Genomic DNA, 17,684 nt, shown 5'->3' with positions numbered 1-17,684 from the left:
AAACAGACATTTACCCACATATACATGAATTTAAAGTAAACAAACGTTTGTGCAGGAAAAGCTGATTCATAAAGCTCCTAAAAACTCAAAACAAGATCAAAAAGAATTACATCAAATAAAAATAATGAGGCTGGAAAAGTCACTTTAAACAGAAAAGTTAATGATCATCATGTATACATAAGTATTTACATATAAACTCATCATATAGCTTTACAGTACATGTTGTGTCTACTGTGTTTGGAGAATTTTGTAATTTTTTTGGCCATTTAAAAAAAAAATATATATTATTAGTGTGATATGATATTTTATCTGAGCCAGCTGGTCAAGTTTCAGGTTAACAAAACTCTGACAACATTGTTTTATAGATCTTTTATTAAAGCGTCTTTACATTTACTTTTATCAGTCGGTTCGACTCTTTTAATGTCAAAGTGAGCCGTATCTGTGTGACCTCCATAAAAACAGCTTTTAAATATAAATCCAGAGAAGAAGACGTCTCATTACATTCATTTCTTTCATTTACATCTGAACTGTTTTGACTTGTTTGTGCTTTTTATCTGTTATGTTTTCTATGTTTGGTGTCAATAAAGTTATTGAATTGACCTGAATGTATTATTAATGTATGAATAAACATTTCAACGTCAGCATAAAATCATCTGCATCTGTGCAAAACATGAAAATAATACATGTTTGTGAATAAATAATTAAATAAAACAAATTAAATAAAATAATAAAGTATAAAAAAAAACAGGTTTTAAACAAAAAAAAGCAGCAAAAATATTATTTTTTACTTCTTTAAATTTTAAAAGTACTTCCAGAAGCTTTTACATTATTTACATTTACGTATAAAGAATTTAGCTGTTACATAATATTTCAATTCTTTGTTCTCAAAACGTCGTTTCAGTCGCACGTTTACATTTGAAACAGATTCTCTTCTTCTCTGAGTGTGTTTGTGTGTTAATGGACGACTCGAGGCTTCCTGTTTAACACAACAACAACAACAACAACAACTGAGCATAATTAAACAGACACACACACACACACACACACACACACACACACACACACACACACAGTCATAATTAAACAGACGTGTGTGTTGCAGTTCAGAGCTGCTGCATCGTTCATTATAGAAACATTCAGAACCAAACAACTGACTGATAATAAACTTTATGTCTCTGTTGATAATGAGTCTGTTTATCTAAACTATAACTTCCTTTTTCTCTATTTTCTAGATCATTAAGTTTTGTCCATTTTACTGCCAGAAATGTAAATATTACAGATGTTTACAAGCAAGAAAAAAACCTCCGTTCATGATGTTTTTAAGGAGTTTATCTTCACTGGAGTCCATCTTTGTAGTAAAGTGTCTCACATGTTTCATCACATCGTGTTTATACAGTTTATTCTCATCATGAGATATATCGTTGGTTTGTGTTGATGAGGATCTGGATCCATGTTCATGATTCTTCTGACCTCCTCTCTGATGCTCTGCTGGCATCCCTGTCATTTTTTTATTTTTTTATTTTTTATTTGTTTGTTTATTTAACAGGGACAGTGCACATTAATAAACATCGCTGTAAATGTGCCTGTAGTACCTGGACAGATGTTACAGAATATGAAAATGAGAACAAAGTTACTGAGGTCATTTATAATCATATGGAACAATTAATAAAATAAAGAAAGAAGAACATATAATATTAATAAAAAACATCATTCAGGACATCCTTAAAACATGCAACACAGAGACTCATGATACAAGATACACAAGACAATAAATACATGAAGATATTAATGTTAATTGAGCTGCGTTGATAGACACTAACTAGAACATGTCTGTAAAATACATCAATTCATCTGACACAATAAAAGAAAAACCACAATCAGACATGAAGGCAGACTGCCATTCCTCCCAGTAGTGACTGTTGACGCCGTCATGGCAACCAGAACAGATCTCCTCCCACACCTGGTCCTTGATAATCATCTTCATCAAATCACTCCGTAACCGTTCATATAAATAGGAGATATGATTTTTGCTCTAATAGACTCATCGAACACTGTTCCACATTCGTCGTGGTTCTTTTGACCGTTTCCTTGTTTGTACGATGTTTTACATGCTGGATTCATAAATATCTGTAGAGTCTCTGGACGGCAGCGTCAAGTCGCTCATTTCCTTCAAACAACTGGTTGATAACAATAAAAACTTTTTCTGTCCACCTTTTAAACACACAATATGTAATTTCAATCAAAACAATAACAACAGACGGAGTGTGATGACGGTGTGAAGTAGCAAAGGATCATGGGAGTTGTTGTCTTCGTTGTTAAATAACCAGCTTCAGCGGGATAGGATTACTCCAGTGTTCATCATTCAGGATGTTTTAACTCTCCAGAACAAACAGACCCGGAGATTACAGGTAAAAACACTAATTAAAGCTGTTTCACCTAAAAAATCAATATTCCTCTGACGATGTTTGGTGACCACCGGACTTCCTGGAGGGGCTGTTAGCCGAGCTGCTGCTAACGTTTGTCCAGTTTATTTCTCTGATAACTTAAGATCCAGACGTCCAATGACTAAAATCCTTCTTCCGGCTAAAAGATATAGTTAAAAACCACCTAAATTTATCATGAAAATGTGTCTTAAAACTGAATAAAAGTCCATTTATAACAGTTTGTGTGGAACAACCACAACGCCGATGTATTATCTTGTATGTGTGTAAGTTACTCTTTGGTAGACGCCATTGTAGCGGACAAACACAGCGCCCCCGTATGCATCTGGTGCGTGTTTACTCTTTGGTAGAGGAGGTATGACGCCATCGACAGGCGACCAAATGAAACGCTCCGTTACTTTGATTAAATTACAGATTTCTCTGGGTTTGAATGTAAGAACACAACTCAACAACATATATAACATAGGTCTAGTTGTTTTTAGACATTTTAATGTGGAATAATTACAGATTATAGCTTTAAATCCAGGATGGACAGTGGAGTCTCTAGACCTTGATCCCCAACATGATCATTGGTTGGTGTGTTGGGTTTTTATTAATAATTGATTACATTGGTTGATGCTGTATGTGGTTTATCTTGGTTTACGGGTTCAGCTCATGTTGGACGTAGATCAACATCATTAGATCCTGTAATAAATGATTTGTGCTTACAGGAGACGCTGACTGTCAGCAGTATTTATGTATTTATGTATTTATGTATTTATTGGGATCATGTACAATGTTAAACATAAATGTTAACATTTGATGCACCAGAGTTTATCTTATAGCTCATTTTCATCTGCAGTCACTTACAGTTAAAACATATAAAAGCACAATAACAAACAGTAACACAGCAGCACATCACACAATGTCAACTAGATATTAATAATGCAAACTTGTTCAAAGCGTTGATGAGATGAGATGTAGAGTCAGTGGTTGCAGCTGAGCAGCTTCTAGTAGATGTTTTAACGTGGTTTTGAACTCTTCATGTCATCAGGTACGTTCACTGAGTCGAGGATGTTCTGGAGGATCTAATAGAACTTTACTGAGCGAGTGAAACACAAAGTCACATAGAGGAAGACAAACCGTTTAATATTTTATAAACTGAAGCACGTTTCATATGAATCCATCTGAGAGTGGATGAACCTCACAGAGACGTAACGCAGGTGGAACTAACAACAGCTGGTTCGCTGCATGTGTGTCAGCTGGAACTGAACTGATATTATGGACTGTTTTTAGTGCCCGCCTACACAGATTACAGGACCAATCAGATTACAGGACCAACACATGTCAGTTGGAACCAAAAAAAAAAAAAGCTTCCAGAGAACAGTGATGATGGGGACGCCGTCGCTGCAGAAACACACACAACACCAACAAAAAACGATGCACGTGTGTCACAGTTTGCTTCATAGTCGTTGCTGTTGAAGAGTTTGAACATGTGGACTCAGTATTGATCGCTGCAGGGAACCAATCAGAAACAACTCTGCTCTCAGTTTGACTTTAAAGTTCATGTTAAACTGGTGCAAAGTGTCTCTGTAGCCCCGCCCCCTCTGAGACGCTCCTGGCTAATGTCAGACTGATGCTGTCCGACACATGTGACTGTACCACCAGCAACACACACACACACACACACACACACACTCTGACACCGACCCCCCCCCCGGGGACAGAGCGGGTTATAAAGGCGTCCCAGCATGCATCACTCCGCTCGCCTTACAACACACTCAGCTGGAAACAGAAAGACCATCACTGTGTGTGTGTGTGTGTGTGTGTGTGTGTGTGTGTGTGTGTGTGTGTGTTGACTCACTGGCCTGGAAGCTGAAGGAAAGCCTCCCTCCATGATACTGAACACCAGAGAGATGAAACAGTGAAGTCATACGTGTCCTACTTCATGTTCACAGCTGAGATCACAGAACAGGACGAGATGGAGAAATCACAGCAGGAGACAAGCTAACGGAGGCTAACGGAGGCTAACGGAGGCTAATAAACAGCAGCTAACAGGCTAAATGTTATTAAACAGAGTTGCATCATATTCAGAGGCGAACTCACAACAACATGTTGTCAGTTTTATTTTATGGGGAATATTCTTTATCCACCAAAAGATTTATATTTCTGGACCTTTCACTGAGTTCAGCTCATTTCTTTATTCTCTTGCAAACATTAAAAATATATTTGAAGAAACCTTGTTGACTTTTTATGATTTATTATCAAGCACAGTCAAAGATCAACCTCCAACTTCACACGGCAACACAGTCTGAAGCTCTCTGATTGGACAATTTGTCCTGAAATCCAGTTTATCTGAGAACTGGACCCAGTTCAGAACCTGGACTGATGTAAACACAGTCTGCAGCTGTGTGTCTGTGTGTGTGTGTGTGTGTGTGTATGTGTGTGTGTCTGTGTGTGTGTGTGTGTGTGTGTGTGTGTTAATTATAAGTTGTATCTGGTTGAAAAGATGGAGGAGAGGAGGGAGGGTGGAGATGCTTGTTTCCATGGCAACCGTGCATGCTTGCAGTGGATGAGGTGATGAATGTGATTCAAAAACAGAAACAACCACAGAAGAAGAAAAACGGCGTCTGAAAAGATGAGGTCTTCTTCTTCTTCTGCTTTTATTAAACACACAAACACACACACACACACACACACACACACACACATACACACACACACACACAAACATTTTCACACATCAGAGTTGTGATTCTTTCAGTCTTGAAAACAAATCAATACACAGATCAATAAATGTCATACAGACCAGTGATGAAGGCCATAAGATGTGGCTGAAACTTCCAGAAAAACAAAGTAAGTGAACCTTGTGGTAAGAATTTTGTTGTCAAATAGATTTCTTCTTCTTCTTCTTCTTCTTCTTCTTCTTCTTCTTCTTCTTCTTATTTTGCATTTGTTTCTTCTCGTTCTGCTGTAACATGCAGATTTCCTCTCTGGGGATCAATAAAGTCTTATCTAAAGGACTTTATTTCTATATTGATCAATGTTATATTAATTTGTTTCAAACGTATTCATAGATTTTAGCCAGATAAGATATATTGAAATAATCCAGTAAAGATGTTGGTATCTCTCCCACTTTAGGAATAACATCATGTATCTTTATCAATCAGCCATATTGATCAACATTTTATATTATTTTGGAGACATGTGCTGTTACTGGAATATGTTCAATCCTCACATATATATTACAAATCTTTGAATGGTATTTGCTAAATTTTATGTTCATAAAATCAGATTTTCAGGTAAAAAACAAACTTGTTTTCACAAAGAAGATCAAACAGGCTGCAAAAACTACTGATACCTGTTTGTGTTTGAAATCTTTGTAAGATGTTTTTGATATTCTACTGTCAGTATATATCATTACATATATGTATATTCATTGTGTAATTTAATCAAGTACAAATATTTAGTCCACTTAATAACATCAAAGGTCAGCCTTGCAGCTCATTACCAGAATATGATCACCTGACTGACACTAATATACAGTGTAAACTCAGCAAATACTAATTACAGTTATAGTTATATCTCTAGTCTATCTACAAACTATTTTATTTTATTTCAAACTAAATGATATCAACCAGGTGTATGAATAATGTTGTTAATAATCTACAACATGACTGTAAATATGTATATATGTCACTGACTGACGTAATGAACATGATCATTATGCGTGTGAAGGTATTTTTCTGATCGTGAACGCGGCGGTTCATTAAATCACAAAACACAAGAGAGACTCGAGCACGCGCTCCAGCGGCCGCGCGCGCCTCCTCCTCTCCTCCTCCGTCAGTGTGCGCGGGAGCGAGCGTCAGGATCCAAGGACAGACCGCGGGCTCGCGAGCATCATCAGGTCATCACGAGCCTCCACCGACAGAACAGCAGAATAAAAACAGAAGATGGTGACATCAGAGGGAATCAAATAAAAACGATTTAATAATAATTTTTTGTCTGATTGATTTTCTTGGCGGTGAGTGAAGCGACATCATGAAGACGCGGTGAATCAACAGGACGAGGCGCGAGACCGGATCAACAATGTCAGCGGGTTTATCGATTAAACTGTGAATGAAAATCAACATTTCATCGACACAAATCGGGATTTAATCCTCCGGTGAAGCGGACAGACTACTGGAATAAAACAAAACGTCACCGGAGATTTTCACCGCTTTAATATTTCATTCATCAATTAAAACAAAAGCTGAAAGAGACACGAGACACCGGGACCGAAACCCAGCTGACGGTACCGGGCTGACACCGGGAGCACCGGGAGGATCACCGACGTTATAACAAACACACGGTGAAAATCAACAGGAGACGAGAATTCTGACCCGAGAAAACCGAGAACAGCAACAGGAGCAGAAGCAGCTGAAACAGTGAGTCAGACTTTATCACATCTATTAACGTGCTGTTTACTTTTATCTGCTGTCATTAATATAAAATTATTCATTCAGAAAATCATCATCATCTTCACCTCTGCCTTCATCACATTACCATCCTCTTCATCACGTTTTTTGTTTTTTAAAAATGGATAAATGTAAGAAGCAATAAATACAAAATGTGCTCCAACAAGTCCTCCAAATTAAACGACCACATAGGTCGTTTGATCATGTGACTCCAGAACGACACATAGCAGCGTTTTCTAATCTGGCGTCTCTGTCAGCAGTGATCAGCAGGACGACATCATCCGTCTGTGTTTTATAAAACCGTCACACATCATTGTTAATCAATAATGATGTTTGATGATGGTTCAGGTCTGGTTAGGTTTAGGGAAAGATGACGGTTTGGATTAAAATGATCCCCTTGTTAAGGTTGGAGAAACATGATTTGGGTTAAAGTTACTCCTTCCTTAGAGTTAGGCCACCTTCGTCGTCATGGCAACAGTAAACACCACAACAATTGTAACAGTTTTAAAAAATCTGCCCCGACTCGCGGTTGGAGACGGGAAACAAACGGCTTCAATTCCATTGAGTCCGCTTTTTTCAGGTGAGGATCTAACCAGCCGACCCACCAGATATGTGTCGCCTTACAGAGACGCCATCTGAACTGCGTCACTTCTCCGGGTCATAATTACTACGACCACTAGATGGCGTCTGTCACTCAAACGTAACTGTGGGTTGTTTTTTGCGACTAACATTATGACTCATTGTGTCATTTTTCTCGGAGGACAGGCTCCAAAATATATAAATTCCCGCCTCTTCTTCACTTTACATTCAGGTTTTGACCATTTCCTGTCATTTCATCCTCTTGTTTGTTTTCCTCCTCCACCTTTCTTCTTCTGTTGCTCTCATTGAGTGTTTTGCACATTCTGCTCTGTATTCTGCTGCAGTAGTTTGATTTGTGACCAGAGGTGTGGACTGGAGTCACATGACCTGGACTTAAAACATGACTTGCAACTTGACTTTAACCCCGATGACTCGTGACTTCACTTGGACTTCAGTCTTTTGACTTGATGACTTGATATCGTCCCCCAAAATAAAATGACCATGACTAACGGCTCATTTAGGACTTCAGTTTAGGGCATGGTCTTGACTTGAGACGCAATGTGGGTTTTACCTGTTTGGACCTGAGACTGGACTTTGCACTTGGTCCTGACGAGTTGATCTTGATAAAGGACTAGTTTATCTTGATAAAGGACAAGTTGATCTTGATAAAGGACAAGTTGATCTTGATAAAGGACAAGTTGATCTTGACTAAGAACTAGTTTATCTTGATAAAGGACAAGTTGATCTTGATAAAGGACAAGTTGATCTTGATAAAGGACAAGTTGATCTTGATAAAGGACTAGTTTATCTTGATAAAGGACTAGTTGATCTTGATAAAGGACAAGTTGATCTTGATAAAGGACAAGTTGATCTTGATAAAGGACAAGTTGATCTTGATAAAGGACTAGTTGATCTTGATAAAGGACAAGTTGAACTTGACTAAGAACTAGTTTATCTTGATAAAGGACTAGTTGATCTTGATAAAGGACAAGTTGATCTTGATAAAGGACAAGTTGATCTTGATAAAGGACAAGTTGATCTTGATAAAGGACTAGTTTATCTTGATAAAGGACTAGTTGATCTTGATAAAGGACAAGTTGATCTTGATAAAGGACAAGTTGATCTTGATAAAGGACTAGTTGATCTTGATAAAGGACTAATTGATCTTGATAAAGGACTAGTTGATCTTGACTAAGAACTAGTTTATCTTGATAAAGGACTAGTTGATCTTGACTGAGGACTAGTTGATCTTGATAAAGGACAAGTTGATCTTGATAAAGGACAAGTTGATCTTGATAAAGGACAAGTTGATCTTGATAAAGGACTAGTTGATCTTGATAAAGGACAAGTTGATCTTGATAAAGGACTAGTTGATCTTGATAAAGGACTAGTTGATCTTGACTGAGGACTAGTTGATCTTGATAAAGGACTAGTTGATCTTGACTGAGGACTAGTTGATCTTGATAAAGGACTAGTTGATCTTGATAAAGGACAAGTTGATCTTGATAAAGGACAAGTTGATCTTGATAAAGGACAAGTTGATCTTGATAAAGGACTAGTTGATCTTGATAAAGGACAAGTTGATCTTGATAAAGGACTAGTTGATCTTGATAAAGGACTAGTTGATCTTGACTGAGGACTAGTTGATCTTGATAAAGGACAAGTTGATCTTGATAAAGGACTAGTTGATCTTGATAAAGGACAAGTTGATCTTGATAAAGGACTAGTTGATCTTGACTGAGGACTTACCTGTGTAGACCTGGTCCTGACATATGACTTGATTTGAAACACATCAGTTATAAAATCATAACTCACCTCTCCTCTCCTCTCCTCTCCTCCTCTCCTCTCCTCTCCTCTCCTCCTCTCCTCTCCTCCTCTCCTCTCCTCTCCTCCTCTCCTCTCCTCTCCTCTCTTCTACTCCTCTCCTCTCCTCTCGTCTCCTCTCCTCTCCTCTCTTCTACTCCTCTCCTCTCCTCTCGTCTCCTCTCCTCTCCTCTCTTCTACTCCTCTCCTCTCCTCTCCTCTCCTCTCCTCCTCAGTGGAGGTGCGTGGCGTGCTCCTGCTGGCGGCGTTGCAGTGCTGCTCGGTGGCTCTTGGTGGTTGTGAGCCTCGGCTGGTGAACATCGGCGCCGTGTTGAGTCAGAAGCGATATGAGCAGGTGTTTAAGGAGGCTGTGAGTCAGGCCAACACGCTGTACGGGAAAGACAAGTTCAAGATGAACGCCATCTCCGTCACGCACAAACCCAACGCCATCCAGATGGCTCTGTCTGTCTGCGAGGACCTCATCTCCAACCAGGTGAGGGATACAAGTCTTCAGCTCCTCACTATCTGTAACTGAAACACTTCCTCCGCTGTTGTCCAGAAACTATTAAAAACATGCCGCTGCACTGGGTGACATGTTCCTTCATCATTAAGAGTTTGGTCAGTTTGCTCAGAGAGTAGTTCTGTTTAAGGCAGACGCCACTGAGCATGTGCAGGAACATGGTTCTGTTTACAGCTTCGCTAACTTGTTGTTATTACAACCTCTGACTTTGTGCCACATTAGATGCTACATTTCTCAAAGAACTTCAGTACAAAGTGAAGAGGTTGTGATATGCAGCACGACAAGCTAGCGTTGGTTAGGACGTTGGTTTTATTTCATTTCAGATTCTTACCACAGCAAAATAAAGTAGTATCATCTGCAAAGAAAATACATTTTAATATTCTGAAAACATTATATATAATTTATGCACAACATAAACAATAATTGTGTTTCGGTTAAAGTTGGAGGAAACTTTAAAATAATATTCACAGCAGTTCAGATAAAATTTCACTCAGAAACTTCACTGCTGAGTCCAGCTGGTCATGTGATCACACAGGTCATAAACGAGACATTTATTTTGGGAGGAGAAAACAGTAGCTTTTACCACAAAATGTGTTTTACATACTTACACCTTTGTTTGACCTGCTGTTCTTTCATGTAAACAATAGAAACTGATTCACCAAACTGTTTATCTTGTGATCTTTTATCTCCAAATGCTGCTTCTTACCTCATGTGAGCTGTTCAGTCAAAAAGGGTCTAAAGAGTAAACATGTGATTAGTTTTATAATTAATCAGTCAATCATGAACCAGAAAATGCCGACATGTGATCATAGAGATGTAGAAACACTGACAGGATGGAGCTTCAGATGATAGAAATAAAATCACATCCAGACATTTCACAGACTTAAACCACGAAGCTTTAAAGTGAACCAGCAGCCTGGTTGTGACCTTCAGCTCTGAGTCTGTGATTAAAGACAAATAAAAATAAATGGAGTTCTGTCTGGAGGAGCAGCTGCGGCAGCAAACATCAGCTTGTTTGTCTCATGTTGTTTGTCTTCTTTAGTTTGTCCCATTTAGTCTGAGACATCTCGTGTGTCCGCGTCCAGCTGCTGCTCTCAGATCAGATTCATTAAACTTTATGTTTCATCTCATTACATGACAGAAACATGCAGAGAAGACTTTTTCAATTTTAAAAATGTTTAATCCTGTAAATCATTTAAATCTGGAAAGCACTTTCTGTTCATGCTTGAAAAGTGCCATATAAATAAAATTATTATTATTATTATAATTTGTAAAAACCGGTGATCAGTCAGCTCGTTGTTGCAAACGAGATCTTTATTGCATCGAGATTATCTCAGTTTGTGTCAAACATTGCACCACTTCATCTCAGAGTCATAACTCAGTAAAACCTGAACACACAGACATAAAACACATATTTTTATACTCAGTGTGACTTTTGCACATAATCTGGTGACCACATGGGGAGCTGGACTGACACAAAACCTTCAGAACGTTCATGTAGAATTTCTCTGTTATTGCTGACAATCACAGTTCTGGTCACACGCAGCCACGAGTGAATCAAATCATTTTTATCCCTCCTACCTGAACCTGACAGAGCACCTGATGATGTTCACCTGTTCTCACCGTCATCGATGAAACAGACGATCTGCCCGAACGTCACAAAACTCAAAAAGAAACACAACATCTTCAAAAACACAACGTTGTTAAAGACATAGTACTTGAATGAAACCTGTATGTCATGATTTCTGTAACATGCTGATAAATTAACAGTAATTAGTGATTTAATGCATAAAGCACTGGTAATGTTGGGAACCAGGGCCCAGTGACAATGGAGAGGAGCAACCTTTTCACAATCCCACAAAGCAAACAAAGTCCCCCAAATAGAAGACAAAGAATAATAAGAGGAGCAACAAAATCCATCAAAACGCTGACATGCTCCTCTATACATCATATACAGATATTTACTGTGTAAAACCTGTTAAAATGTTTTCCTATAAGAATCTAAAACATATATAATACAACTCACACAGACGCTGCTGCTGGAAGCCTTCTGTTCTAAAACATCTGCAGGAAGTGCTGAGTTTTATTGATGGTGGATTAACAGCAATAAAAAAGCGGCCATGGAGAAATAAATCACTACTTCATGCTCTCAGTTGAACAGAATCCCCTTCATGCCATCCTCCAGCCCTGCGTTCACCCTCACTGTGGATCGATGGATTTAATAAGGTTTTAGTTTGATCTTGGACTCAGATATGATGATGTACTTTAAGCTCAACGCTGTCTTATCTCTGAGGTCCCTTAAACATATTCTATGAGACAACAGACTTTTAAAAAAACATTCACGCTCCTGTAGATGTTGAGATGAGATCCAGCTCATAAAACCTCAGCCTCTGGGTTCAGAGTTGCTGCAAACTGAAGTGAATCAAACAAGTTTTGGGTAAAAACTTGATTTCAGTCTTCATGTATCAGCACATCAAGAAGTCACTGATGTTCCAGGGAAATGTAAACTTCTAGCTGTCTATAAGACTCTATGTTCTACTATGTTCATATACGACTAAAATGCAACAGCACATACGTTTAGCTAGAAATGTAATGCTGCTGAATCACATTTTCTCTCAACATAATGAGAAAATGTTGTTAATTAACATATTTAAGTTGCAAAACTCCCATGATCCCGCGCTACTTTACGACGTCATCAAACTCCGTCTTTTGTTATTGTTGAGATTGAGAGACTCCGAGCGGGACAGAAATGACATATTGTCCATTTAAAAATCAGAGAAAAAAACTGGCGCCTACATTACCAACAGTGCAACGGGGGATTGGGGTGTGGCTACAGAGGTCTGCTAACTTCACCTCTTTCTAACTCCACATGACCAGAGTCTTCAGCCCCAACCGACGCTTTACACATATGCAGTTAGTTACGTTCATATACGACTAAACTGCAACAGCAAAAACGTGATGCTTCTGAATCAAGTTTTGTCTCAACATAATGAGAAAAATGTTGTTAATTAATGTAAACATAGCACAGAAAGTATGGAAATTTGTGTTTGGTAGATTATTTCTTTGTTGTAACAATGCTTCCTGTTTATTTCCCATTTAAATGGTGCCACATTTGTAAGAAACATACATTTGTGGGTTGCGCCCATGAAAAATTTGCCAAATCTTCTCTGCCAATGCCAAACAGCTTATTCTGCCATTGACTCTTGTTTGGTGTTTGGTGAATTGGATGATTGATGTTTTGAAGAAACAAGACATATTGGCAATTTAACAATTGATTCATTTAACAAACAGGAACCTCAGTAGCATGTGGAAGAACCATACACAGCCACAACAAGTGTTCGATGGGGTTGAGGTCAGGACTGCTGGCAGGCCGTTCCATCCTCTCCACTCCCAAATTCTGGAGGTAGTCTCTGATAAACCCGCTCTGTGGGGGCGAGTGTTGCCTTCTTGGAGGATAGAGTTCGGTCCCAGACTGTGGAGATATGGGATTGCCGCTGATTGCAGAATCTCATCTCGATATCTCTCTGCATTGAGATTGCCTCCAATGATGACAAGCCTCGTTTTTCCAGTGAGGGAGATGCCGCCCCACACCATCACACTGCCTCCACCAACAGATGTTACTCTATCAGTGCAGCAATCAGCATAACGTTCTCTGTGTCTTCTCCACACATTGACCCTACGATCCAACCGCCGTAGGCAGAATCTGGACTCATCTGGACTCACCTCCACATGTTCAGGTTCCAGTGCACGTGTTGCTGACACCAGCGCAAATGGGCCTGATGGTGAAGGGCAGTCATGGCAGACCTCCTGGCAGCCCTATCCCGACCGGAGATTGCAAATCTGTAGAAGACAGCCTACGGTACCTAAGTGCTGACAGGGTGAGGAAACGTTCTTCTTGAGGTGCCGTCTTCTTGGGACGCCCACTTCATGGCCTGTCTCTGACATCCCCCGTTATACGGAACTTGGCCTTCACTTTGGAGATGGTACTAGGGCTCATTCCAAATAATGCAGCAACTTGGTTTTGTGGAACACCAGCTTGAAGTTGCCCTATCGCACGGGCCCTATCCAGATCAGTCAAATGTACTGACCACTGTAGACGGGCCCAAGCTCACAGATGCTGCCAATCAGGTGCCTTCCAATGCAGAGACAAGGTGATTTCTAGGAGACAGAGTTGATAAGACGACAACCACCGAGATAAATACATCAAGAGCACGAATAGTTTTTTTTCTCCGTGTCCCCTCCAGACCTCCGTATGCGACAGCAACAAATCTGCTCTGTGAATCACTTCCTGTGTTCTACTTTGAGGAAAAATCAAATTCTTTGCTTTCATGATGACGCCTCCTAGTTTTACATTGACTCAGTGAGACAGTGTTAAGTTCTCCGACTGCATAGATGGAGAACTAGTTTACATTTCAACCTGTTTGATTGTTGAAGATTGTTTCACTTTTACTGAAGAGTGAATGAAAACAGACTCAGAGTTTCCTTTGTGGAGGAAATGAGGCCAACATGGCGTCGACGTGTCCGACAGACAGACAGAGAGACGGACGTCAGATTAACAACCTCTCTGCAGAAACAGTGATGTAATCCATCCATCCTCCCAGAGGAGAGATGGAGGGATTATAGACACACACAGAGACACACACACACACAGAGACACACACATATACACACACACACACACACATACAGAGACACACACATATACACACACATATACACACACATATACACACACATACACACACACACACACACAGACACACACATATACACACACACACACACACACATACAGAGACACACACATATACACACACATATACACACACACACACAGAGACACACACATATACACACACATACACACACACACACACAGACACACACATACAGAGACACACACATATACACACACATACAGAGACACACACATATACACACACATACACACACACACACACACAGACACACACATATACACACACACACACACACACATACAGAGACACACACATATACACACACATATACACACACACACACACAGACACACACAGAGACACACACATATACACACAAACACACACACACATACACACACACATACAGACACACACATATACACACAAACACACACACACATACACACACACATACACACACATATACACACACACACACACATATACACACACACATATACACAGACACACACATATACACACAAACACACACACAAATATACACACACACACATATACACACACATACATATACACACACACACACACACATACACTCTGTTCATGAGCAGCTGCTGATATAAACTGTTATATATTAAATATATATTTTATATTTTATATTTATCAGAAACAGTAAGAATGTAGATATTTATGTAAATTAGAGATGTGCTAATCAAGTCATTTAGAGCTGCAACTAACTAACTAATTTTCACTATTGATTAATCGATTAATTTGTTTTGGTCCATAAAATGTCAAAAAAATGGTGAAAAATGCGGATCAATGTTTCCTGAAGATCTTCAGTTTACTGTCATAGAAACTAAAGAAACATTTAAATATTCACATTTAAGAAGCTGAATCAGAAAAATGACTCAAAACAATTAATTGATTATCAAAATCCTCAGTTCCTGTTTTTATTGAGTCCTTTATTTATAACACAGTCATGTATTTATTTATTATTGTTTATGCATGGATGGGGGGGGTGTTGTATTGTTTTTGTGTTACACTGTATTTGTATGAAAAGTGCTTTGCAAATAAAGTCTGATTGATTGATTGATTGATTGAAAATAGTTGGTGATATATTTAATAGTGTAACTAATCGATTAATGAACGAATCGTTGCAGCTGCAGTTTCTGACTTTGGTGCTACTTGACTCTAGTTTAAAACTATTGATCAGTGGAGATGATGATGGAATGTTTTGGGTATTTCTGCTGAAACGATTAATCGATGATCAGAATAGTTGTTGATTCATTTTTTGAGGATGATTGCAGCTCTAAGAAGACATGTCGATCAGTCCACCAGGCTCCTCCCACAGTCCTCTCTTCCTTCACGTGATTGGACGATAACATCACCCACCAGAAACTAACCTCCACCAATAAAACTTAAATATTCTGGATCCATGTCAGAGAGACGAGCTGCAGCTGCAGAGTGATGCTGCATTTATTTACTCCGGGAGTCAGAAAATAAACTTTCATGTCTTCATCTTCTTCTTCTTCTACAGGTTTACGCCATCCTGGTCAGCCACCCTCCTCAGTCCAATGACCACCTGACACCGACGCCGGTCTCCTACACCGCCGGCTTCTACAGGATCCCCGTGGTCGGCCTGACAACACGTATGTCCATCTACTCCGATAAGGTAAATCCTCTCAACACGTCTGTTACAAAGACTGTCATACATGTTTCAATTATAGTCATCTGTTGGATGGCTCTAAATATTACAATACCCAAGAGCCTCAGCGGTTACATAAACACAATATACACATTTATACACTATCACCCATTAAACTACATAAACACAATATACACATTTATACACTATCAACCATTAAACTACATATAAACACAATATACACATTTATATACTATCAACCATTAAACTACATAAACACAATATACACATTTATATACTATCAACCATTAAACTACATAAACACAATATACACATTTATACACTATCAACCATTAAACTACATAAACACAATATACACATTTATATACTATCAACCATTAAACTACATAAACACAATATACACATTTATACACTATCAACCATTAAACTACATAAACACAATATACACATTTATACACTATCAACCATTAAACTACATCAACACAATATACACATTTATACACTATCAACCATTAAACTACATATAAACACAATATACACATTTATACACTATCAACCATTAAACTACATAAACACAATATACACATTTATACACTATCAACCATTAAACTACATATAAACACAATATACACATTTATACACTATCAACCATTAAACTACATATAAACACAATATGCACATTTATACACTATCAACCATTAAACTACATATAAACACAATATACACATTTATACACTATCAACCATTAAACTACATATAAACACAATATACACATTTATACACTATCAACCATTAAACTACATAAACACAATATACACATTTATACACTATCAACCATTAAACTACATATAAACACAATATACACATTTATACACTATCAACCATTAAACTACATAAACACAATATACACATTTATACACTATCAACCATTAAACTACATATAAACACAATATACACATTTATACACTATCAACCATTAAACTACATATAAACACAACATACACATTTATACACTATCAACCATTAAAACTGTTCAGGGATCAGTATATTTTGGACCCCTGAAACTGGTTTATGGGATGATTGATCACTACAGGATCGCAGAGTCATCAGTTCTTTATTTGCAGAGTAACAGTAGTACAAATAGTATAGTAGCTTAGTCGTATATCTACAGTTTCTCAAATAAACATAATATCAGTGAGTTGTTACTGATAACCAGCATTAACTAAAAACCTTTAAAGACTATAAAATGAGATCTTCATCCTCTCTGGATGAAGACTAAACCTAAACTATTGCAGTTTATTATAATAACACACTGAAACCACGTTAACAACAAACTAACTGGGCTAGCAAGCTAGCTTAGCGCCTAGCGAGGCTAGTTTCCAAACATGCTAATTACTAAACAACTAATGAACACACTTAGCATCTAGACGATGTCATGAAATACAGAGAAGTGAGTTATGTTGCAGTAATATTACAGCAGCAGTGAGCAGCAGTGTGATCACAGCAGAACGGACCGTTGTGGTTATTAAACTGCAC

At 38.4% G+C, this 17,684-nt stretch overlaps 1 protein-coding gene across 3 annotated transcripts in view; it reads left to right on the top strand.

Annotated features, from left to right (window-relative positions):
- The first annotated feature begins 6,284 nt into the window (after positions 1–6,284).
- grin1b (glutamate receptor, ionotropic, N-methyl D-aspartate 1b) overlaps positions 6,285–17,684 on the top strand; it is a 73,168-nt gene continuing 61,768 nt past the window's right edge. For all 3 annotated transcript variants that reach the window (XM_067574525.1, XM_067574516.1, XM_067574508.1), the window contains exons 1-3: positions 6,285–6,847; positions 9,496–9,752; positions 16,020–16,154. In XM_067574525.1, coding sequence (XP_067430626.1) covers position 6,847; positions 9,496–9,752; positions 16,020–16,154 — 393 coding nt within the window. In that variant the 5' untranslated portion in view covers positions 6,285–6,846. The remainder of the gene's footprint in view (positions 6,848–9,495; positions 9,753–16,019; positions 16,155–17,684) is intronic.

Source organism: Thunnus thynnus, chromosome 2, assembly GCF_963924715.1.
Source record: "Thunnus thynnus chromosome 2, fThuThy2.1, whole genome shotgun sequence".
Classification (NCBI taxonomy): domain Eukaryota; kingdom Metazoa; phylum Chordata; class Actinopteri; order Scombriformes; family Scombridae; genus Thunnus; species Thunnus thynnus.
The sequence above is the reverse complement of the archived record's forward strand: the minus strand, read 5'-3'. Positions and strand labels throughout refer to the sequence as shown.